The sequence below is a fragment of the Gadus morhua genome, chromosome 18, assembly GCF_902167405.1.
Source record: "Gadus morhua chromosome 18, gadMor3.0, whole genome shotgun sequence".
NCBI lineage: Eukaryota > Metazoa > Chordata > Actinopteri > Gadiformes > Gadidae > Gadus > Gadus morhua.
Window position 1 is genome coordinate 20899302 of NC_044065.1, and position 24556 is coordinate 20923857.

Here is a 24556-nt window from a genome sequence, read left to right on the forward strand (position 1 = left end):
GTGGTCTGTTGAAACTGTGGTCGAATTTGTTATCCGCTACCGCTATATTTGCTCTCAAAGAATATCAAATTGCACGCAAATCTTTTGCTGATAAATAGATTTGTGTTAGATGGGCGTTTGACTCCATTTGGTCAAATGTAATTCACCAGTACAGCGGTCAATGCTGCGTCACACCGACCGTTGTCCTGATTGGTTGTAGGTCTATCCAATTGCGTCCTGAGGCGCTTTGGTCGGGGCTAGTTGGTTCTACACTTTGGATATCCAAAATGAACTGAGAGGTAGCAGACTAATAAGTAGTCCGGCGATGTCAGGCTACTTTTCTACACCTTAGAGGTTTGATAGTAGTAGCTGGGGGCTTGATGATAGGAATTAATTAAAGAAATTAGTTTAAAGTAGCTGGACCACAACAAACTGCTCCTTCATGAGGAGAACAGGACCAAATAATGTAGGAACTAGAGCTGTCAGTTAAACGCGTTATTAACGGCGTTAACGCAAACCAAATTTAACGGCGTTAAAAATTTTATCGCGCGATTAACGTAATTATTTTATTAAAAAAATAATTTAAAAAAAAATTTTTTTTTTGGCTCAAAACAAAGAAGCAGTAGCCTGACTGCTATGTTCAAATGACATTTGTTCAAAGCAGTCATTTATTTCCACTATAGGCTCTTTTTTGTATCGTCCTGTTTTGATCAGTATATGCCAATGTTGTTATCAATAGAAAATCATTTGCACAAGGCAAGCCGATGCACTTCATCATGTTGATAAGAGAATTAAAATGAGAAGAATTATGGGACAAAAAAATCAAGGGATATTTAGCATAGAAAAAGAATTTGCGATTAATCGCGATTAATAATAGTTAACTATGACATTAATGCGATTAATCACGATTAAATATTTTAATCGCTTGACAGCTCTAGTAGGAACATAAACCATGAAACCAAAGCAATGCGCCTGCTTCTGCCTCACAGTATATCATGAACCACAGGGTCGACTGGTGCTGCTCATATCGCCTCAGAGATGTGTCTCTGACTGATGCTTCTCCGTGCAGATTCCAAGCCCAAGGTCAAGCCGACCGTCAACAAGCGGCGCAAGACCGAGGAACAGGAGAAAAAGGCCAGCCTGAAGAGGCTGAAGACAGAGACGACCTCGGACCTGTCGGAGAGCAGCGACAGTGAGCACCCCCACAACAAGAGGACCATCCACTCCTCCTGCTCCTCTTCCTCCTCGTCCTCCTCCTCCTCTTCGTCCTCGTCCTCCTCTTCGTCTGAGCCCAACTCGGAGAACGAGTTGAAGAGCCGCGGCGGGGAGCTAATCGCCAGCAGCGTTTCCAAAATGGAGGAGGACGAGAAGCCGGTGGCGTTGACCGCCGGCTCTAAACTCAGCGAGTCGCCGTCGCTCGCTGGCCGGCTATCGCCGTGGGCCGAGGTCCGAGGGTCGGAGGACACTAGGAAGGGCTGCGTGGTGAAAGAGACGGGCCCCTCGGAGACAAAGGAGGAACAGGAGCTGACGGCGGTGACGCAGCTCCCTCGGTCACCACGGCAACACCTGGCCCCCCTGCTGAGCACGGCGGTCCAGGGCTGCATCATGGAGAGCACCAAGAGCACTGTGAACGGTACCGCATGGAAGAGCTTCAAACTAGACGACATGTTCATTGAAAACATGGGGTGCACATTGATAAAGATTTACTCAAACCACGTCTTTGTTTTGCTCCTCAGCCACTCCTCGGTCCCAGACGCCCTCGGCCACGTCCTCGTCTCATCTCCATAGCAACAGCGTGATGGACATCACGGAGGAGGCCCAGGCGACGGTGCACCGCGAGAGCTCGGAGGCCGTGTCGGCGCTGCTGGCCTCCCAGGAGTCCACAGCCCTTTCTCCCTACCTCCCCCTCAACCCCTCCCCCGTCTCCTCTCCCCCCGTACCCCCGTCCCCCTCTCCCTCCGAGGGCGGACGCCGTGGGCCGGACATCGAGCCCGCGCCGCCGCCGCCACCGCCTGTGCCTGCGCCCGTACCACCTGCTTCACCGGGGCAGGGCACCATGGGAGCTAGCACGATGGGAGCCGGCCCCGTAGGAGCTGGCCCCATAGCAACTGGCCCTGTAGGAGCTGGCCCCATACTAGCTGGACCCATACTAGCTGGCACCGTAGGAGCTGGCCCCATGGGAGCTGGCCCCATGGGAGCTGGCCCCATGGGAGCTGGCCCCATGGGAGCTGGCCCCATTGGAGCTGGCCCCACACTAGCTGGCCCCATGGGAGTTGGCCCCACACTAGCTGGCCCCATGGGAGTTGGCCCCTTGGGAGTTGGCCCCACACTAGCTGGCCCAATGGGAGTTGGCCCCGTGGGAGTTGGCCCCGTGGGAGCTGGCCCCATAGCAGCAGTCCGCAGCTTAGGCAACAAGATGGAGTTTGCCCACTCCGAGGTCATCAGGTAAGAACGCCGGACCATCCTTCTATTATGACTATTTTACAATAATTATGGTGCCTGTTTTAAATGCATACAATCCTTTTTTCAGACCGCTGACCTCCGTGTCCGAGCCTGCAGTGCCAGTGGAAAAAGAGAAAACTCCCCTACAACACCCCCATAACCATCTCAATCATCATCCTCTTCCTCATCATCAGCAGCATCACCACCTCCAGCCCACGCAGCAGCACCCACAACACTACACAGGCCTCCTGCCATGCATCAAGAGCCCTTCTCCCTCAGAAGAGACCAGGAAACACCAACAGTCCCCATCCCACAAGGTAAAGGCACATCCTGCCGCCGAGCTGTGCAAACCAAGAGTCAGCCCCAGCCCCAAACCGCAGAACCACCACAGCCACCCCTACCACAGCGCCGGCATGGCCCTGCTCCCCTCTGACCTGCTCAAAGCAAAGGCCCAGCAGGCGCTCCTGGACAGCTCCAAACCCAAACCCCACACCTCCCCCGAGGTCTCCAGGCATAAAATGCCTAAATACTCAGACACCCCTCCCTCCCCGATAGCCCGCGCAGGGGCCAAGCCGGAGCCGCCGGACGCCCCGCGCTCCGGCTTCAAGCCGCTCCACCCACGCGCCGAGTCGGGCAGCTCCAACGGCAGCAACTACACCAAGAGCCCCCTCATCATCGACAAGAACGAGACCTTCACCGTGTACCGCGACCCGGCGCTCGTGCGCACCGACGCCGAGAACTCTGTGGCCAACGCGGCCAGCGTCTCCTCCAACCACGTCGGGGCCTACCTCCACCCTCATTTGCACTCTCTTCACTCCCAGTCTCCGCACTCCACATCTCACCCGCACATCCTCCACCCGCCCCCGCCGCCCTCCTCGGCTCTCCCCCACCTGCTGCCTCCGGGAGTGCTCCCCGCCATGCCCCCGCCTCACACCGCCTCTCTCCTGGCTTCCCACCCCCGGCTGGACTCCCCAGGAGCGCTGGGGCACCTGGCCCTGGCCCACGGACACCCGGCACCGTCACACCAGCAGCAGTTCATGCAGGTGAGGCTGCACCTTGTTGTTACACCTATACTCTACACCTATACTCTGCACCTTGTTGTTACACCTATACTCTACACCTGTACTCTGCCCCTTGGTGTTACACCTATACTCTACACATACACTCTACACCTATACTCTACACCTTGTTGTTACACCTATACTCTGCACCTATACTCTGCCCCTTGTTGTTACACCTATACTCTGCACCTTGTTGTTACACCTATACTCTACACCTTGTTGTTACACCTATACTCTACACCTATACTCTGCACCTTGTTGTTACACCTATACTCTACACCTATACTCTGCCCCTTGTTGTTACACCTATACTCTGCACCTTGTTGTTACACCTATACCCTACACCTTGTTTTTACACCTATACTCTGCCCCTCGTTATTACACCTATACCCTACAACTTGTTGTTACATGTATAGCCTACCCCTGAACATCCATAGCCCTTGGAACCTAGTACATCCTTGGATGGTAGCTCTTGGTGGATGTTTAACGTTGTGTCTGTTCCCAGGCCCAGGTCCCACCTCCTCCTTCACTCCTGGCCCAGGCCCATGGCGGGGCGGCCGGGCTGGGCCTGTACCCGATCCTCTGGCAGTACGCCAATGGAGCGCCTGCCAGCTACCCTCCAGGCCTCAACCTCCCCCCGGGCACCAAGTGGGTCCATCCAGAGAGCGCAGCGGCCGCCGTCAACGCAGAGGCCTCCCTGAGGAGGGTACGTCCTCCAGACCGCCTACTGTGTCCTGGTCTTCTAGTAGTGATAGTACTTATGGCTGGATTACTGTGTCCTGGTCTTCTAGTAGTAATATTACTTATGGCTGGATTACTGTGTCCTGGTCTTCTAGTAGTGATAGTACTTATGGCTGGATTACTGTGTCCTGGTCTTCTAGTAGTAGTAGTACTTATGGCTGGATTACTGTGTCCTGGTCTTCTAGTAGCAATAGTACTTATGGCTGGATTACTGTGTCCTGGTCTTCTAGTAGCAATAGTACTTATGGCTGGATTACTGTGTCCTGGTCTTCTAGTAGTAATAGTACTTATGGCTGGATTACTGTGTCCGTGGTCTTCTAGTAGCAATAGTATTTATGGCTGGATTACTGCGTCCGTGGTCTTCTAGTAGTAATAGTATTTATGGCTGGATTACTGTGTCCTGGTCTTCTAGTAGTAATAGTACTTATGGCTGGATTACTGTGTCCTGGTCTTCTAGTAGCAATAGTACTTATGGCTGGATTAGTGTGTCCGCGGTCTTCTAGTAGTAATAGTACTTATGGCTGGATTACTGTGTCCTGGGTATTTTAGTAGTAATAGTACTTATGGCGGGATTACTATCTCCTGGGGTATTGTAGCAGTAGATAATATTTGTTTGAGCCAGTAAGGTGGTTTACAGGCATATACACCACCACATCAGCTATACACCAGAGAGCACAAACATACACAGCCTCAATAGAACGAGGCGTAAGAGGGCAAAGCACAAACACAACGCTGGGGCATGCTGAAGAGCTTTAAAGAGTCCCTGTGTGTCTAATGAAGGCTTGCCTTGTGTTTCCTCCAGAGCACGGCCAGCCCATGGCTCCACCCCACCGTGGCCGGGGACGGCATGTCCCTGCTGACCCACGTCCCGGTGCGGCCCGCCAGCGCAGACTCCCAGCGGCCCTCACTGAAGATGATGGGCGCCCACACCAGCCCACCCATCTCCAGGAGCCGCGCAGAGCTGCACAAGGAGTCAGTACCACCGTCCATGGGGAGACCCAGCACTAATGCAAGGCGGACAGTACGGCTCCGTCACAGGGGTTGTCTGTCTAGATATTGATTTGGAGTGGTGCTGTCATATCATTGACTGGAGGTCGACCAAATCCATTGGTTTGAATCTGAATTGTATGTTCTGAACATTTTCTGATCTGAATACAAACATCAAGCTAGCAGGATTGCAGGACTCAAAGGCTTTCTGTTGAGTCATCTGGTGGCAGCAAGCAAAGCAGTCAAAGGACCAACAGGGGGTTTTCTCCCCTTGTTTGTTCAGACAGCCTTGTTATATGTTCACGGTACGGACATGTTGGACGGACATCAGGGTTGTCCGATACAGAGTCAGACAAAAAGTAGTATGATGTGGTGCATGGTAGTACTCAGTCTCTGTTGCTCACTTGTTATGAAAGCATCAAACATTCTTAGAAAGGGTATTAAACCCTCTCCGTACAGTTTTGTAATCACAAACCAACACCCTCACAGCCTGCAAAGGCTCTGCTTACAGATCGACATAATGCGGCACTAGCATCGTTTACATTTGACATTGATGTACACACACATGTCTTTCTGCTTCCATGGCATCTTCCGGAACAACGTGCCATTTTGCACCATTCACTTATAATAATGCATTTATGGAAGAACAGATCTGGCCACGTAGGGATTGTAGTTAGCTGTCATTCCACTGTAAATGCCGCCATTTGCGGACTCCTTGCCAGAACTGCAGAGGTTCTGGGATGTTGGTCTGAACTCCTCCCCCCTGCTGTGTTTCCCAGTGACATGGATAAACAAGGCTTCATGGACCCAATCAGAACCTTGACGTTGGCCCAGCTTAAGCAAGAGCATACAGACCGGAGTCGGACCCCCACTGGGAAAGATGCCCATCTCCACCGCCTCTACCTGGAAGCCCAGGGCAAGCATGCACGCCTGGCCCATACCCAGGTACCTATACCCTCAAACACTACGCCCATACCCAGGTACCTATACCCTCAAACACTACGCCCATACCCAGGTACCTATACCCTCAAACACTACATCCATTCCCAGGTACCTATACCCTCAAACACTACACCCATACCCAGGTAAATATCAAACAGGCTGTCATGTCTCTGCCTGTTCTCCTCAACAGGACGCGGTGCAAGCGGCAGACAGAGCCAGCAAATACAAGGAGGAGAACCGAAGGATTCTCCAAGAGAGTATCGAGGTGGCGCCGTTCACCGCCAAGATCCACCGGCCTGCCGACCTGGGGCCCGAGAGAGAGCGGGACCGGGACAGAGACCGGGAGACGCACTTTCCTTCTCACCTCCCGTCCCTCACACCCCCCAACCCCAAGGCCGGCCATCCCCATCCGCACGCGGCCCAGTCGGAGAAGAGCAACTACTTCACCACGCTGTCCAACAGTGTGGTGAACGAGCCCCCCAGGCTGTACCCCACCAAGGAGCTCAACTCCTACTACGATAAGGTCTCGGTCGGGGCCGTGGTCTCCAGCATCGTGGCCACCCAGTCGGTGGCCGTCCAGGGGGCTCCTTCTCTTGGCAGCTACAGCTCCAAGGCCTCCCTCTCCAAGCCGCCTCCCCTCATCAAGCACCAGCCTGAAGGCGGGGAGGGTCTGGCTGGCAAAATCACAGAGCACCTCAGCCAGCAGGCCTCACTGGTCCAGCAACACCACGTGGTGGGGATGGAGCGCCATCATCTGGAGCGCCGCAGCCCTTCATCCTCCCTGAACCACCATCATCATCCTCACCCACAGCAGCAACAACAACAGCAGCAGCAGCATCATCACCACCACCAGCAGCAGATGCAGCAGCAGACACAACAGCAACAGCAGCAGCATCAACAGCAGCAGCATCAACAGCAGCAGCATCAACAGCAGCAGCATCAACAGCAGCAGCATCAACAGCAGCAACATCAACAGCAGCAGCATCAGCAGCAGCAGCATCAGCAGCATCAACAGCAGCTGCAGCATCAACAGCAGCTGCAGCATCAACAACAGCAGCAGCATCAACAGCATCAACAGCAGCAGCATCAACAGCATCAACAGCAGCAGCATCAACAGCTTCAGCATCAGCAGCAGCACCAACAGCAGCTGCAGCAGCACCAACAGCAGCTGCAGCAGCATCAACAGCATCAACAGCAGCAGCAGCAGCATCAACAGCAGCAGCAGCAGCAGCAGCAGCATCAACAGCATCAACAGCAGCAGCAGCTCAGGGGAATGCCATCTCTTCACCGAGCGCCCGTGTTCCATCCACCCACACAGCATGCGCTGGAGCGGAAGGAAGCTGCCGAGCGGGAGAGGGAGCGGGAGAGGGAGAGGGGCGGCTATGGCGGCCGCTTGTCTCCGCCCACACTCACGCCCATACAGCCAGTGAGCGCGACGGCGGCGGGAAGCAAGACGTCGGCGGAGCAGCAGAAACCTCCTACGCTGCTGCCGGAGACCAGGGAGGTCAAAGGGCAGGGGGCGGCTGGCACCGCCGCCACCATCGGCTCTGCCGCCGCCGCCGCCGACAGGATGGTGATGACGTCGTCAGCAGAAGGCTGGAGGGGCCGCGATGTGAGCCAGCAGGAGAAGGGAGCGGAGAGGGGAGTGTGGTTCCCCGGGGAGACTGCCTGCAGCTCACTATGGGGCAAGCCTCACGCCGCCATGGCCTCCGTCATTGTGCGCCCGTCAACATGCATCAAATACGAGGGGAGCCCTCCCCTGGGGGCTAACAGACTCCCTGCCATGACCCATAAGGAGCTGCCCCAAGGGAGGCTGTACTCAGCCAAGCCCCAGCCGGACTGTCCCAGGCCGATGGATGGTGTGAAGGAGCTGGGCTATAGCCCAGGAATGGGTAGAGTCATACAGCCTAATACCAACCTGGACGATATGTGTGCTCAGTACAAAAAGTCCACATCAATGTGTGGTATGCAGAGAAATACCGGAGCCATCCACACTAATGCACTGGACAGGACTGAGATCTCCGCCACACTCAGCTCACCAGGAAAGCGTGGAATAAGCGGTCCGGATCTAGGCTGCTATGTCTCAGCGAGAGGTGACCTCGCGGTTCATAAAGCTGGCCATGCCGGCCGTCCACTAGGCAACTCGGGTCTCTCTGATCAAGAGGGCTTCGGGTCCCGCACCTCTTCTCCCGGCGTTTCCTGGCTTCCCCCTAGTCCGGTGGGAACGCCCCACCCCAGCCCGAGCATCACTCCCATGCCCAGCTCTGTCTCCAGCCCGAGCCAAGCCTTCTCTCCCTCTTTTGTTCACCTCAAGAAGCACAAAGCTGCCTTAGCTGCAGCCCAGTCCAGAAGCAGCTGCCCCAGCGCACCCCCCACCGCGGCTCCTGGAAGCTCCTCCATTCCCCTCCAGTCGGCCGACAAGCCCATCCCCAACAGCTCCCCTCCTCCCTCCTTCTCCAGCCAGGCCTCGACTTCCTCCATGGACAGCAGCAGCTCGGCGAGTGGCCACACTACTCCGGGCAAGTCCAGCCCGCTGCCCAATGGCCTGCCCGCCACCGCAGCCAGCGGGCAGTCCAGCAACTACCACAAGCTGAAAAAGGCCTGGTTGACCAGGCACTCAGAGGAGGACAGGAACACCACGACGACCAGCGCAGCCCCGGCGGTCTGCGCCAAACCGGAGAAGGTCCCCGGGCCGCCGCCGGCTACAGCCAGCGCCTTGCAGAGCAACAGCGCGGCCATGGCTGAGATGATCAAGCCGTGCTCCGTCAACCTCATCGCCTCCACCTCCGGCAACCCCGAGAAAGGCAAGGAGAGTGGCGTCAAGGTGAGCGAGCGGGCGCCGGAGGAGAAGGCAGCGGCGGCGGACGCGGGGGCGGAGGAGAGGAAACCTTCCACCCCGGGCCGGAAGGCCAGCAAGCGGACGTACGAGTCGGGCTCGGAGAGCGCCGGGGACGACTCCGACGCCAGCGAGAGTAAGACGGAGGCCCGGGCCAAGCGCCAGCCCAAACCCACCTACAAGAAGAAGCAGAACGACATGGCCAAGAGGAGAGGGGACAACGACAAGGACGAGGACGACGTCAAGCCCAACGGCGTCTTCAGGTCCGCCCGGGAGAAGACCAAGCTCAAGCTGGCCAGCAGCAGTAAGTCTAGACTCTCACTTTACACTCAACCGGTTCAGGTGCTTCAGTCTGAATACCAGTGGTACATCTTGGCTAGGAATTCTGCATTGAATGAGTTGTTGGGGCCCTAGAATTGGACAATACGAATGGTGGAAGCAGTATTTCTGCTCTCCTCCCCAGTGCTGGGGTTATGTTGTGAGCAGGCGTGGGTGTGAGGCCTGAGCTGCTGGAACAATGGAGGGTATGTAGAGCGGAGCCGGCGAGCTTCTTCCCAGCACCGCGCCTCTCGTCAAGCTGGCTCCCATTAACTTGCCGAGAATCATTTCCTGACAGAGTAACTTAAAGTGTTGGCCTTTGACCCTTGAGGCAGTGAGCTCACCACACACACACACAGACACACGCCCCCCCCCCCCCCCCCCCGGAGCAGCCCCTTCTCCCACGGCCACTAGTGTTTTCCAATGGAGTCGTCCCCTGATCTCCTCTCGGTCTCTGCTGTAGTCTACTGCTCTGATTCAGACTACATAGCTGTTTGTGGTGTTCATATGGTTGTTCTAGAGCATTCGATGCTTGGCTTCGTCCACATCCCAGAACAAGAGCTCCATGACGGCAATGTCTTGGGTTTCAGACACTTATCCACATCTGGTGTGCAGCTGTGTGTGTCTGTGTGTGTGTGTGTGTGTGTGTGTGTGTGTGTGTGTGTGTGTGTGTGTGTGTGTGTGTGTGTGTGTGTGTGTGTGTGTGTGTGTGTGTGTGTGTGTGTGTGTGTGTGTGTGTTTGTGTGTGTGTGTGTGTTTGTGTGTCCTGTCATGCTCAATCCACACTAAAAGGCAGGCCCTCATGTTGTCCCGAGCCCCAATATTTAACAATTATTCGTCGAAGGAGGCGGAGTGAATAGTGGGGCTATTCCCCACTATTCACGGAGCCTGAGGTGATAGATTGTTTTAGTATATACTATAGGTGAACACTCAAAATATAAACAAGACAGGATTTTTTTGTTTTTATTAGCAAACAAAGTGGGACATTTTGCAATGAAAACAATCCGAGATAGCGAATCAATCAAATTGTGCCATCTTAGGAGGTTAACTTGTAGTATTTACTATTGGTATATGTCTTATATGTCGGGAGGGGTTTTGTTTTAAATGAAAATATATATATATAAAAAAAGAGAAATTCGTAATCTTCATTTTATGTCTATGTATTAATATCTGCAATCTGCAGAGAGAGATGGTTTTGTAACATTTCATCCGAATTTCCCAGTGAAATCCCAGCTATAATCTATAACGAAACGTGAGGGCTGTGAGACATCCCTCTGAGAACAGCGATTTGAGGGAAAGCTAGCCCTCATCCTAATGACCCAATACTATCGGAAATTAGAACATTATCATAATTCTCTGGTAGCCACCCAGTGTGAGAATCGGCAAGACTTTAAACTTGTTGTATAATAAATTGCCATAGGACCAAGAGGTTATTAAAAATGTTTGCACAAGGCCAAAAGATACCAAAGGCTCTCCCTTCTTATAATGGTAGTTGAATAAACGTGAATAGAGGGGCTGATGTTTTTACCTTTTATGGTGTTCCTTCAGCCGCAGAAATAGCGGCCGTGTGATTTATCTTTGAGTGAATAGCGCTGTTCCTGATGTGCGATCTAATCAACACTCTGTCTGCACAAGGTTCAAACCACCTCTCTAATGTGTGATGATGGAAGTAGGCCTGCTCTCATAGTATGGAAGTCTTGTGTTTTCAGAACCTTGTAGGCCACATGGAAGCTCTGCTGTGACCGAGTCTGACTGGGATGGATCAGTGGATTCAAAAGCCACTGAACTCCATGCTGCCATGATTGAATTGATTTAGATTTTCCTATGTTTGGAAACCTACCGATTATCCAAAGCTTGAAACGATGTATCCAGGGAAGGCCTACACTCATGAGGCCTTCAAGTCGCGGCCACAGGACGAAGACAAACCTTTACCGGTTTTGTCCCTTAAGCACAGAGCGGTTTAGAACAAAGTCTCCTATGAGAGACATCAAACGACAACACCCTGTACTTTTAACACGTCTCAGATCATATGAGTCCCGACAGACAACAGCCCTGGCTATTGTTTGGTGGACACACTCTGCAGAATAAAAATGTGGGTGGAAATGAGACATTAAAGTTATTGTTTTATCAATATGCATCCATATAAACACGCTATTTAATTTAAAGGAGCTGCATGTACGTTTGAGAGTCTTGCTCGGAATTTTAAGGAAGTGACATTCCTATTGGTCTCCTACTGGTATAAGTCACAGATCCTTGCTGCCGTCATGAAACCATTCAATTGAGTTGTGTTGTGTGTAGTGTGTCCTCACTGTGGACCACCTGGTGTCTCTCAGAGCGTGTAGTATGTCCTCACTGTGGACCACCTGGTGCTCTCAGAGTGTGTAGCGTGTCCTCAGCTGGTGTCTCTCAGAGTGTGTAGCGTGTCCTCAGCTGGTGTCTCTCAGAGTGTGTAGCGTGTCCTCAGCTGGTGTCTCTCAGAGTGTGTAGCGTGTCCTCAGCTGGTGTCTCTCAGAGTGTGTAGCGTGTCCTCAGCTGGTGTCTCTCAGAGTGTGTAGCGTGTCCTCAGCTGGTGTCTCTCAGAGTGTGTAGCGTGTCCTCAGCTGGTGTCTCTCAGAGTGTGTAGCGTGTCCTCAGCTGGTGTCTCTCAGAGTGTGTAGCCTGTCCTCAGCTGGTGTCTCTCAGAGTGTGTAGCGTGTCCTCAGCTGGTGTCTCTCAGAGTGTGTAGCGTGTCCTCAGCTGGTGTCTCTCAGAGTGTGTAGCGTGTCCTCAGCTGGTGTCTCTCAGAGTGTGTAGTGTGTCCTCAGCTAGTGTCTCTCAGAGTGTGTAGCGTGTCCTCAGCTGGTGTCTCTCAGAGTGTGTAGCGTGTCCTCAGCTGGTGTCTCTCAGTGTGTGTAGCGTGTCCTCAGCTGGTGTCTCTCGGAGTGTGTAGCGTGTCCTCAGCTGGTGTCTCTCAGAGTGTGTAGCGTGTCCTCAGCTGGTGTCTCTCAGTGTGTGTAGGGTGTCCTCAGCTGGTGTCTCTCGGAGTGTGTAGCGTGTCCTCACCTCCTGGTGTCCCTCAGACGGCGTCCCGCGCTCGGTGCTGAAGGACTGGAGGAAGGTGAAGAAGCTGAAGCAGACGGGCGAGTCGTTCCTGCAGGACGACTCGTGCTCAGAGATGGGGCCCAACCTGCAGAAGTGCCGGGAGTGTCGGGTGCTGCGCAGCAAGAAGGGGGAGGAGCCGGCGCACTCGCCCGTCTTCTGCCGCTTCTACTACTTCAGACGGTAAACACTCTCTTCCGTTTCCTCACTTAATGCTTCTTTCTGCACATTCAGTCCAGGCAGGTTTGTGTCAGACAGACACCCACCCGCACTGAATCTTCATACTACATTTTTGCAATGTCTACCGTCTGCAAATTCCCTCTGTGTGTATACAATGTATATATTTGTGTGAATGATGGACGGCTGTCAGTTGGAGGGATCCCTGATCCCAGTACTCGGCACACGTGAGGGTTTGGGAGGGTTCTGCTTCTGTGTTTTGTTTCACTCCAATACATAAACACAGAAGGGGCCCATGTTGTTCACCAGCAGTCTTCTGCTAGCTCAGTCCTTTTACCTTCTAAACCAATCAGCCGCTATCTCACCAACTATATCAGTTTCTGCAGTGCATGGAAGTCCCTTGCAATCTCTCTCTCGCTCTCTCTCTCTTTCTCTATCTCTCTCTATATCGTTCGTGCTTGTTCTCTCTCTCTCTCTCTCTCGCTCTCGCTCTCGCTCTCTCTCGGACACATGGACACATGCCTGCACACATTTGAAAAATAAATACCAGGACACAAATGCAAACCAACACAAGTTAGATAATCCATAAGTGTAAATCTGGGGTCTAGTGGGGTAAATCTGACAAAGAGGCTTTTCTGCTCCATAATCTCTTTTGCTCTCTCACCAAACGGGTTGCTGCTGGTTTGGGTGCGCGATTTCACTCTTTCCTTTTTCTTCCCTCTCTCTACCTCTGTCTCTCTACCATTTATCTCCCTCCATCTGCAATGTTGAGCACATTTTGAGTGGGCCTCCTGATATTTCTACCAGCATGCTTGGATTCCCTAATCCCTCCCCCTGCTGACTGTCATTTACATGTCATTACGTCATCCCAAAGCCTCTACAATCAGCACATTAGTAAGTAGTGGCATGACGTGCATTAAGGTGACCAGAGCGGGAACGGTGAGCATTGATTCAGTCCCGCTAACCCTGAATAAAGGTCCTCTCAGCTCAGTGGGTTGACTGTGACCCCTAGGCCTCAGTCCTACAGTAGTGACCTCTGTATTGTACAGTCCAGGGGTCCATGTTTGACATAGAGGACCATGTCTGGTGTCGCCCCCCCCAGGCTGTCGTACAGTAAGAACGGGGTGATCCGCATGGACGGCTTCTCCAACCCCGAGCAGTTTGACCAGGAGGCCCTGGCCCTGTGGCTCCCCGGGGTGCTGGAGGAGAGCCTCCTGGAGCGAGGCACCGCTCGCTACATCCTGGGCTTCATCGGGGACAAGTTCTGCCAGATGGTCTCCACGGAGAACAGCGCCGCCTCCTGGGTCCGCAAGGAAGGTGAGTGTCCAGCCCTGCAGGGGACCAGAGGGGAAGTGTGGGGCTGTTGTTCTAACCTCCATCTCCACAAGGGTAGGGAACCACAGGGAACCTGACCATATCATACGTTAATGTCCAAAATCAAATCTCGATGTTTGGCTCCAATCTATCGATTCTCACATCGCACGAAGAAGGGGCGAACAATTAATCGGCATATCCATATTTTGTCCCACCCCTATTCTCCACGTCTTCCTTAGTCTCTCCTTGAGGTTACAAACACACAGACATGTTATGCAATCCGTCCCAATCTCTGATTCATCTTAAAATAAACCCAGAGCAGGACGCTATGCTAAATATTTACTGACACCAGATACTGATGTCATCATGCCACTGCTATTTGTGGACCGACTGCAGGCAGCGCTGTATGGGGAGGCGTGTGGGACAAGACTGTTTCTAATGAGCTCCCAGCTCTATTTTGGATTTAGTTTGATGTGTATCAGGGCCGTAAGATGACCTACTGACCTCATGACCTCCAAGAGAAACACTGGATACATTATGATCAGTGATTGACCGATATTTGCGTTTTTTACGTTTATCGTGTCGGCCGATTTTTTTTTACTGGAGCAGCACCACAGTGTACTGGTCTGGTAGAAACAGCAGCACAGTGTACTGGTCTGGTAGAAACAGCAGCACAGTGTACTGGTCTGGTAGAAACAGCAGCACAGTGTACTGGTCTGGTAGAAACAGCCCCCCAGTGAACTGGTCTGGTAGAAACAGCCCCCCAGTGTACTGGTCTGGTAGAAGCAGCCCCCCAGTGTACTGGTCTGGTAGAAGCAGCCCCCCAGTGTACTGGTCTGGTAGAAACAGCCCCCCAGTGTACTGGTCTGGTAGAAGCAGCCCCCCAGTGTACTGGTCTGGTAGAAACAGCTCCCCAGTGTACTGGTCTGGTAGAAGCAGCCCCCCAGTGTACTGGTCTGGTAGAAACAGCCCCCCAGTGTACTGGTCTGGTAGAAGCAGCCCCCCAGTGTACTGGTCTGGTAGAAACAGCTCCCCAGTGTACTGGTCTGGTAGAAGCAGCCCCCCAGTGTACTGACGGCGGCCGTGGTCTGATGTGTGCAGTCAAGCTGGCGTGGAAGCGAGCAGTGCGCGGCGTGAGGGAGATGTGTGACGCCTGCGAGGCCACACTCTTCAACATCCACTGGGTGTGTCAGAAGTGTGGCTTTGTGGTCTGCCTGGACTGCTACAAGGCCAAGGAGAGGAAGAGCTCCAGGGGCCCGCACTGTGAGTACCCCCCCCCCCCCCCCCCCCCCCCCGCCACTCATGCACACATGGACATCTAGTTAGCATGTTTATCTGGGGATGCTGTGTTGTTCTCATACTACAGATGTATAAAGGTTGTGTTGTGTTGTGACATTCCCTGTCTCAGACAAGGAGCTGTACGCCTGGCTGAAGTGTGTTAAAGGACAACCCCATGACCACAAGCACCTCATGCCAACACAGATTATACCGGGCACTGGTAAGAACCATTACATTTGCACTTCCATGAAAAGTCTTTTGTCCTGGACTCCATGACCATCCCTCCCTCCTTTGAAGCCACTACTTCGGTCTTGGTCTCTTCTATTTCATATTATGACGTGTTCCTAGTTTCCATCACTCCTCAATCCATTTGTTGTGTGTGGGGTTCTCCTTGTGTCCGTAGTGCTGGCAGACCTGGTGAGCTCAATGCACTCCCTGAGGGACAAGTTCAGCATCGCCTCCCACTGCCCCTGCAAACCGGCCCCCCTGCACAAGCTGCCCTCCACCAACGGGGTCTCCCAGGTACCCTGCGCTGTCAAAAAAAATAAATAAAATGCGCTATAGTCACTAGGGAAATTCAACCACTACCATCAAAGCAAACACTGACATGTTTGCTTAATAATTCTATACATACGTTGTATATTCTAATAAAGAGACTGATAATATGGAAGAAGATATTGACTTGAGGTCCTTAAACGTCCATTTAAATGTAATAATTTTGTCAATGAAAGACAGCATCAGGGAAGAATACATTGTAGTGAGATATTGTCTGATTCTTATACTTTTCCACATCTAATATGTATTTTTGTGTCAAAAAGGTTGTTTATAACTATTCTCTCTTTTACCACTCTTTCTCTGTCTCTCTGTCTCTTTGTCTCTCTCTTTGTCTGTCTTTGTCTTTGTCTCCCTCTTATGTCTCTCTCTCTCTCTCTCTCTCTCTCTCTCTCTCTCTCTCTCTCTCTCTCTCTCTCTCTCTCTCTCTCTCTCTCTCTCTCTCTCTCTCTCTCTCTCTCTCTCTCTCTCTCTCTCTCTCTCTCTCTCTCTCTCCCTCTCTCCAGGTTCTTCAGAACATGTTGAACCACAGCAACAAGCAGCTGGCGCTGGTGAAGGCCGAGCCGTGTTCCCAGCAGAGCTTTGAGCGGGGCGTGGCCGAGACCAACGGGGGCGGGGCCAGAGTGGGAGGAGGGGGAGGGGCCGGGAGTCCCAGCAGTCCCCTGGCCACGCCCCCGGAGTCCCAGTCACCGCTGCACTTCCTAGCCGATCTGGCCGAGCAGAAATCCAGAGAGGAGAAGAAAGGTGATGTTTTGTCTCCCACTGACGCCTCCTAATGGTCTCTCTGTAAAGGTCCACGTTAGTACTAGAGGCCTGGACCCGTACAGACCTACACGCTGCACACTTCCCCTTAAATTAAGGGGATTTTGCTGACTTTTGCGACTTATAACCATTTATTCACACATCAACGATGGCGGAGTCGACCACGGAGGGCGACAGCATGCTCGCCGGGAGCAGACAGGGGGAGGCTTCTTGCTCAGGGACACCTCGACACTCCACTAGGAGGGGATCGAACTAGCGACCTTCTGGTTACAAGCCAACACGCACTACCTCCTGAGCCGCATGCCGCCCCATGCTCTACAGCATCTCTCTCACACGCTGCGTGAGGCTGGCTCTATAAAACTATGACTCATGTCTGATGACAGTCACACCACAAATCACCCGCTTCAAATGTACAAATTTCTAAAACCACTATTCAGGCATGACAGAGTCCCAGCTTGAAAGTGTGTCAGAGTACGACCTATTGGGTCTGACATGCTGCACTGCCCCCTGTTGGACACATAGGACGTAGTGTCATTGACATAACCCCTGTGTTACTACACTACCCTGTTGAAGGGGGGCTTCCACATGGCGGGAGATGCCGTTGCTTAAACTCCCTCTAATCTTTGACTGATATCAAAAGGTCAAAGGGCAGCCCTCAGAGGCCATGGAGGTGGTCTCTCTTGCTCTGTGCGTGGGGCCGGACCTCACCTCTCCCCCTGTCCGCCCAGCAGAGAACAAGGTGCTGCTGAAGGAGGAGCGGGAGGGCGAGAGCGTGGAGGTGCTGCAGCAGTGTAAGACCTCGTCCCTGGTGGGCAGCAGCACGGAGCAGGGCTCCACGCTGAGGGACCTGCTCACCACCACCGCCGGGAAGCTGCGCCTGGGCTCCCCCGACGCCGGCATCGCCTTCGCCCCCGTGTACTCAACCTCGTCACAGGTACACGCGCACACAGACACACACACACACACACACACACACACACACACACACACACACACACACAGGTACACACACACACACACACACACAGGTACACACGCGCACACACACACACACACACACACACACACACAGGTACACACACACACACACAGGTACACACGCGCACACACACACACACACACACACACACACACACACACACACACACACACACACACACACACACAGGTACACACACACACACACACACAGGTACACACACACACACACACGCACACACACACTCACACGCACACACACGCACACACACACTCACACGCACACACACACACAAACCTCATCCCAGCATCAGGAACTTTGTCGCCTAAAGTCTAACTTTTTAATCAAACTGTACATTGCTGCCCTGTAGCTATTTCTGTCAATAGTATTTTTAAAAATGAACCACTTCTCCATTGACAATAATCTGAATTAATCAGGAGGTTGTACTGCAGTTGAAGCCTCAGGTGAATCTTCTGAAGGTCTTTTCGAGGTGTCCTAACATGATGGTGAACACTACTCTCTGCCTCCTGTAGGGCGGTAAGGGCGGGAGGACCATGCCTAACATCCTCGACGACATCATCGCCTCAGTGGTGGAGAACAAGATCCCCGCCAGCCGCCACAGCGCCAAGCTGTCCATCAAACAGGAGCCCCTCCCCCCCAGCCACCTCCCCACCCCCGCCGAGTTCCCCAAGGTGGACGTCAAGAAGAAGCCGCCGGCCGTCACCGCGGCGACGCCCGATGACGCCCCCAACCAGTACCCGGACGTGCCCCACTGCTGGCTGTACAACAGGCGGCTGCTGTGGCTGAAGGACCACCGCAACGACAGCAACTGGAGGCTCTTCAGGGAGTGCTGGAGGCAGGCTCAGGTGAGGTCACGTCCTCAGCAGCCAACACAGAGCCAGGGGACGTTCCCCGAACGTTAAAAGACAGCGCTGGGCTTGGCCCTCTAGCCTACTGTTCTCATTTCTACCATTCCCAGCAGTTGCACTTATGTTCTTAAACATGATTTGCCGAATTGTCAATAGCAATTTGTTAAGATGTTGCATCTACCCATCCTCTGAGATCATGCCAAGCTACACCGCTGTGTGTGTGTGAGCATGTTAATCTAGATACATTCTACATCCAGAAACTGGGTTAAAGAATCTAGATATTTCTCTTCTGTAAATGAAATGTCATTAATTGTGTGTGTGTGTGTGTGTGTGTGTGTGTGTGTGTGTGTGTGTGTGTGTGTGTGTGTGTGTGTGTGTGTGTGTGTGTGTGTGTGTGTGTGTGTGTGTGTGTGTGTGTGCAGCCGGTGTTGGTGTCGGGGGTGCACAAGCGACTCAACCCCAGCCTGTGGAAGGCGGAGTCCTTTAAGCAGGAGTTTGCGGACCACCAGGGAGACCTCCTGAACTGTAAAGACCAGCTGGTCTCCAGCTCGGGCATCAAGGAGTTCTGGGATGGCTTCGAGGACATCACCAGTAAGTCCATCATAGACTAATCTCAAAGACATGGAAAGATACAAGATCACCACTGTGTTCCATGTGTGTGACTGTCTATCACCTGTGTGACTGTCTATCACCTGTGTGACTGTCTATCACCTGTGTGACTGTCTATCACCTGTGTGACTGTCCATCACCTGTGTGACTGCCCAGCACGTGTCTATCTGTCTGCTTGTTTAGTGGGATAGAGAGCATTCTAATAAATGGCATGAAGTTGTGAATCCTGATCTAGTGGTGTTTTGTGCCCATTCAGAGCGTCCCAAGTCGAAGGATGGAGAACCCATGGTGTACAGACTGAAGGACTGGCCCTCAGGGGAGGAGTTCATGGTTCTGATGCCCACCAGGTACACGCACGCACACGCATACTCTCACACAGTTCACACCTCTCCCTCATAGATCCAATCCCCCCTCAGAGCAGGAACACATCCCCCTAAGAGAACACATCCCCTTCAGAGAACACATCCCCCTCAGAGAACACATCCCCCTCAGAGAACATATCCCCCTCAGAGCAGGAACACATCCCCCTCAGAGAACACATCCCCCTCAGAGCAGGAACACATCCCCCCTCAGAGAACACATCCCCCTCAGAGCAGGAACACATCCCCCTCAGAGAACACATCCCCCTCAGAGAACACATCCCCCTCAGAGCAGGAACACATCCCCCTCAGAGAACACATCCCCCTCAGAGAACACATCCCCCTCAGAGCAGGAACACATCCCCCTCAGAGCAGGAACACATCCCCCCTCAGAGCAGGAACACATCCCCCCTCAGAGCAGGAACACATCCCCCCTCAGAGCAGGAACACATCCCCCCTCAGAGCAGGAACACATCCCCCCTCAGAGCAGGAACACACCCCTCCCTCAGAGCAGGAACACATCCCCCCTCAGAGCAGGAACACATCCCCCCTCAGAGCAGGAACACACCCCTCCCTCAGAGCAGGAACACATCCCCCCTCAGAACAGGCACACCCCTCCCTCAGAGCAGTAACACATCCCCCTCAGGAACCCGTCCCCCTCAGAGACCCCCTCAGAGCCACTCTGGTGACTCACCCAGTGTGTGTGTGTGTGTGTGCCTCCCCAGGTACGACGACCTCATGAGGAACCTTCCCCTGCCGGAGTACTGCGACCCAGAGGGGAGCCTCAACCTGGCCTCCCACCTGCCCTCCTTCTTCGTGAGGCCCGACCTGGGGCCCCGACTCTGCTGTGCCTACGGTAGGACTCCCCTCGGACCCCCTGCCCAAGAAACGTCCCGGCCCCATCTGTGTGTGGGTCAGTAGGAATGACAGACCCTTGTTGTCCCCCCAGGCGTGGCGGCCTCCCAGGACCAGGATTTTGGCACCGCCAACCTTCATGTGGAGGTCTCCGACATCATCTCCATCCTGGTCTACGTGGGCGTGGCCAAGGGCAACGGGGTCCTGTCCAAAACCGGTGAGGATCCAAAAGAATCCTGTGTTCTCTTAGGGCAAACATCCCATCCGGTTCAGACTGTTGTACAGCACTCCTCTTATTTATCCCACCTCATGCTAGATAGATGGTTGTGATTGGTCGGTCTATCTCGTAACGGCCAGAAATCTTTTGCATGGGAGGGAAGCCAGACCGTATCTGAGGAGCCAATGAAACATGAGCTGGTGAGACTGGACTGATTCCCAGGCCGGTCAATAAGGAGGCTGACCTAGTTTTGCACACAGCCACGGACCACCAGTTTAGCGACCAGCGAGGTTGAAGAGATCCCTTCTTGCCTTGTTCCTTCCATTCATGGACTGAATGTATCCTAGGTCCTTCATCAGCAGGTGGAGGAGGGAGAAGGTGAGCTCTTTGTGTTCATACTGCTGAGCTCCTCTCGTCAGACCTCCCCTCAGTGTCCCTGTCGCTGCCTTCTTTCTCTCCTCCCTCTCCCCTCCTCGCCTCTCCTCTCCTGTCTGGTGCTATTAATAGCACCAGCATTCCCAGGCACACAGCCAGACACACACACACAAACACACACACACACACACATACATGCACACACACACTACCACCCTGCTATCCAGATGGTTGTCTACTAACAGCCTCCTTTAATTGACACTCATCCCCATGTTTGGCCATCCAGTCCACATCGATCCATGTGTTCATGCCGTCATCATGAGCACATGATCATGAAGAGAGCTCCATCTAGTCCCAGCGGAACAACAATAGAGTGACTCACTGCGTCTGGTGCTTTCCTCTTCTGCCTTTGTTTTCCAGCTTTAAGTGTGTGTCGGACCTCTCTCTGAAGATTTAACATTCAAAGGATTTCATGGCATAGAAAACATGCATTTACAATTGCCAAAGCACAACAATTTAAATAAGATGCAATCTAAGATCGCTCTCGCTCTCTTTATATGTTTTTCTCTCTGCATTCCCTCCCTCAGCTTGATAATTAAATTCCACAACTAGGCCAGGAAATGGAAGCCCACACGATGCAATAGAATGCTGATATATTTCTTTATCTTTCTCTTCGTCTCATCCTCCATCTCCTCTTCATCGTTAGTGTGGGTCATATCAGATATAATGCCCAGAGCCATACAGAATGCAGCGTGTATTTCAGCACGCTCCAAAAGTCCTCATTTTAGAGTATTCAACATATTTTATATATAGTATATAGTAAATGCTAGGTCAAGGTTCCTTCTGCTTTCTGGATGTGTGCAGCTTTAGTTTTGGCTGTGTTGTTGTCTCCTTGCGTCAGCAAGTGTTCTGCAGTCAGAATAACAAGCTCTAGTTAAACGATGAACCCTCCGATCAATGTCCGGTGAGGGTAGAGGGGGGTTGGGGTTCCCCCCCCTCTACACGAGCTGTCTGAAGGAGCGGTGTGAGCCGGACGAGGTGCCCTGGAGAGCCGGTCTGACCGGCAGGGGAGCCATGAGCTGACCCCTGCTGTGTTTGTGGTGCTGCTAGGTGTGCTGAAGAGGCTGGAGGAGGAGGACCTGGATGAGAGCGTGAAGAAGAGGCTGAAGGACTCCAGCGAGACGCCGGGAGCTCTGTGGCACATCTACCTCCACAAGGACCTGCACCACATCAGGGACTTCCTCCACAAGGTCAGCACACTCACACTCTGTTAGGGAAGTACTCCAGAAATACACATCATGATTTACAAGTACAGTATGTGTCATGTACATGCTGTACAGCATGTACGTCCTAGATATCTACCCTCATCATGCTGCATGTCAAAAAGCTGTCTTTCCTGGCATCCAGCGATGAGTTCACCTGTTCTAGTGAGTTTCAGAGCAGGACTGGTCCTCATCCCAACCTAACAGGCTTCATTTCCCCTCTCCCTTTCTACCCACTCTCCCGCCCTTCCAGCTGAGTAAAGAGCAGGGATTGGACATGTCCACTGAGCAGGACCCAATCAGAGAGCAGGGCTGGTACCTGAGCAGGAAGCAGCGGCAGCAGCTGTTGGAGGAGCACGGGGTGCAGGGCTGGACCGTGGTGCAGTTCCTGGGAGACTCTGTTCTGATTCCAGCGGGGGCCATGCACCAGGTACACACACACCTCCAACCACTCACCCATTCACACCTTCTTTCATCATGGTCTCTTTCAACGGGCAACATCAACTGGATGGGAGGCAGGAGTCTGAGACGATGAGAGATGAGGACAGGGGCCCCTAATGATGGGTCCTACACTGTTTCATGCAAGTGCAAATGCAAGTGTTGGACTGAGTGTCGTCCGCGTTCTTCCCTCCTCAGGTGCAGAACCTCCACAGCTGTGTTCAGGTCATCAACGACTTTGTGTCCCCGGAGCACGTGGCCAACTCCTTCCACCTCACCCAGGAGCTGAGGGCCGCCAAGGAGGAGGTCAACTATGAGGACAAACTGCAGGTGAGAGGAGGCCGCTGCTGCCTCGTTGGAGGACCGCAATAAATGGGCATCGAGTCAATGTCCTTCAGGGAAACTGTTTCCACCACTCTGTCTATCCTCCGTCTGTTTCGGTGTGTCTTTGTCTCTCTTTCCCTCTCTTCTACGTTCAACGAATAGCTTGGGCTTCAGCACCTCAAACCAGCCTGAGAAGAGTGATCTCTCGTTATGTTATGTTGTGGGACCCTTTGTCCGAGGCTTGCTGCCCACATAAAAAGCCTGCAGCCCTGCAGTGCATCTCTGAGTGTTGAGCGCCATCTCCCTCTCCTCCGCAGGTGAAGAACATCTTGTACCACTGTGTGAAGCAGGCGTTGGCCACCCTGAGGAGGGGAGAAGAGGAGGAGGAGGAGGAGGAGCAGGAGGAGGACGACGACGACCGTTCATGACCCCCCCGTCCCCTTCAGAGCGGACTAGAACCGGGGGGGGGCCCGGTCCACGCTGGGGGACGGGTCTCTGACACCCTGGTGATGTCATCGGAGCTGGGAAACACACACACGAGGAACATTCACACAAACCAGACAGCATCCTCTTCATCATCCACCCCGTCACCATCATCATCATCGCCAGAACCATCTTCATCCCAAACCTCTAGTGCCAAATAGCCTGGGGCCAGGCAGGCCGGACAGGGCTGGGCCACGACAGAGCGTGGCTTGGTCGCTCCATGCTGGGATTGATCCAACGAAGAGAGAGAGACGGACGGTCCAAACCTCCTCATGTGTCCTGAGGGCACCGAAGCCCCCCCCGCACGGCCCCCCGCGGCGTCCAACGAGGAGCTCAAACCCAGCAGGGGAGGTCCGGTTGACACGACGACGCTCTGACCCTCCCTCTCACGCTCTTCCTCTATCCCGGTGCCGTACTCCTCTTCAGGGCACCCCCTCTACTCTGAGGCTGTCTGTGGGACTGTCTGTGGGACTGTCTGTGGGACTGTCTGTGGGACTGTCTGTGGGACTGTGTGTGTGTGTGTGTGTGTGTGTGTGTGGGCCTTTGTGTGTGTGGGTCTGTGTCTGTGTGTGTGTGGGTCTGTGTGTGTGTGTGTGTGTGTGTGTGTGTGTGTGTGTGTGTGTGTGTGTGTGTGTGTGTGTGTGTGTGTGTGTGTGTGTCTGTCTGTGTGTGCCGACAGCCCTGTAGGCACGGCTGTTAGTCTATCATCACAGCATCACCAGCAGCAGCCAGCAGAATCAGGACAATAACTGTGATTTGTAACGAGAATGAAAAATCCTGAAAAAGTTTGTTTTTTCACAACTTGAAGAAAACAGAAATGTGTGCGTGTGTGTGTGTGTGTGTGTGTGTGTGTGTGTGCACATTTATGTATGACGTTTGCGCGTGTGGTAGTTTTTGTGTCTGTGTTTTTTTGGGTAACTGTTGTTTTATTTTCTTTAATTTCAGCCTTGTTAATTTGTTGTCTCTTTCATAATGAACATTTCCTCTGAAGATGTATTTATTTTATAGCTCTATGATTACTGGATGTTATTGAGATAAGAAACGCATTCATGTAAATGTAATTATGTACAGTTTTATTATGTTGTTTTTTTTCTACATGATTTTTTGTTGTAATACGGCTCTACTGTGATGGAGGACACACACAAACACACACAAACACACACACACACACACGTACACGCACACAAAACCAAGTCAGGCACAGACACATCCATGCGCACACGCACATATACACCAGCTGATGCCTGTGACTTTGGGAATTTTTGCTAAGCTCTGCAGTCCTCATGCCATAAAATAATTTTTAAAAGTGTAACTGCCAA

The 24556-nt window shown here is 53.0% G+C and overlaps 1 protein-coding gene across 1 annotated transcript in view; it reads left to right on the forward strand.

The window, feature by feature from the left end:
- Window positions 1–24556, forward strand: part of jmjd1cb (jumonji domain containing 1Cb) — an 88369-nt gene that overhangs the window by 63431 nt on the left and 382 nt on the right. Inside the window, exons 9-32 of the mRNA XM_030339375.1 lie at window positions 1049–1612; window positions 1716–2424; window positions 2510–3464; window positions 3988–4188; window positions 5026–5195; window positions 5990–6155; window positions 6343–6995; window positions 7419–9292; window positions 12366–12567; window positions 13664–13878; window positions 14977–15138; window positions 15284–15373; window positions 15557–15675; window positions 16212–16449; window positions 17199–17401; window positions 17980–18312; window positions 18738–18906; window positions 19181–19271; window positions 20009–20139; window positions 20233–20355; window positions 21841–21980; window positions 22246–22422; window positions 22629–22760; window positions 23072–24556. The exon at window positions 23072–24556 is cut by the window's right edge and continues 382 nt beyond it. Of these exons, the coding sequence (XP_030195235.1) occupies window positions 1049–1612; window positions 1716–2424; window positions 2510–3464; window positions 3988–4188; window positions 5026–5195; window positions 5990–6155; window positions 6343–6995; window positions 7419–9292; window positions 12366–12567; window positions 13664–13878; window positions 14977–15138; window positions 15284–15373; window positions 15557–15675; window positions 16212–16449; window positions 17199–17401; window positions 17980–18312; window positions 18738–18906; window positions 19181–19271; window positions 20009–20139; window positions 20233–20355; window positions 21841–21980; window positions 22246–22422; window positions 22629–22760; window positions 23072–23182 (7928 nt within the window). The 3' untranslated portion in view covers window positions 23183–24556. The remainder of the gene's footprint in view (window positions 1–1048; window positions 1613–1715; window positions 2425–2509; window positions 3465–3987; window positions 4189–5025; window positions 5196–5989; window positions 6156–6342; window positions 6996–7418; window positions 9293–12365; window positions 12568–13663; window positions 13879–14976; window positions 15139–15283; window positions 15374–15556; window positions 15676–16211; window positions 16450–17198; window positions 17402–17979; window positions 18313–18737; window positions 18907–19180; window positions 19272–20008; window positions 20140–20232; window positions 20356–21840; window positions 21981–22245; window positions 22423–22628; window positions 22761–23071) is intronic.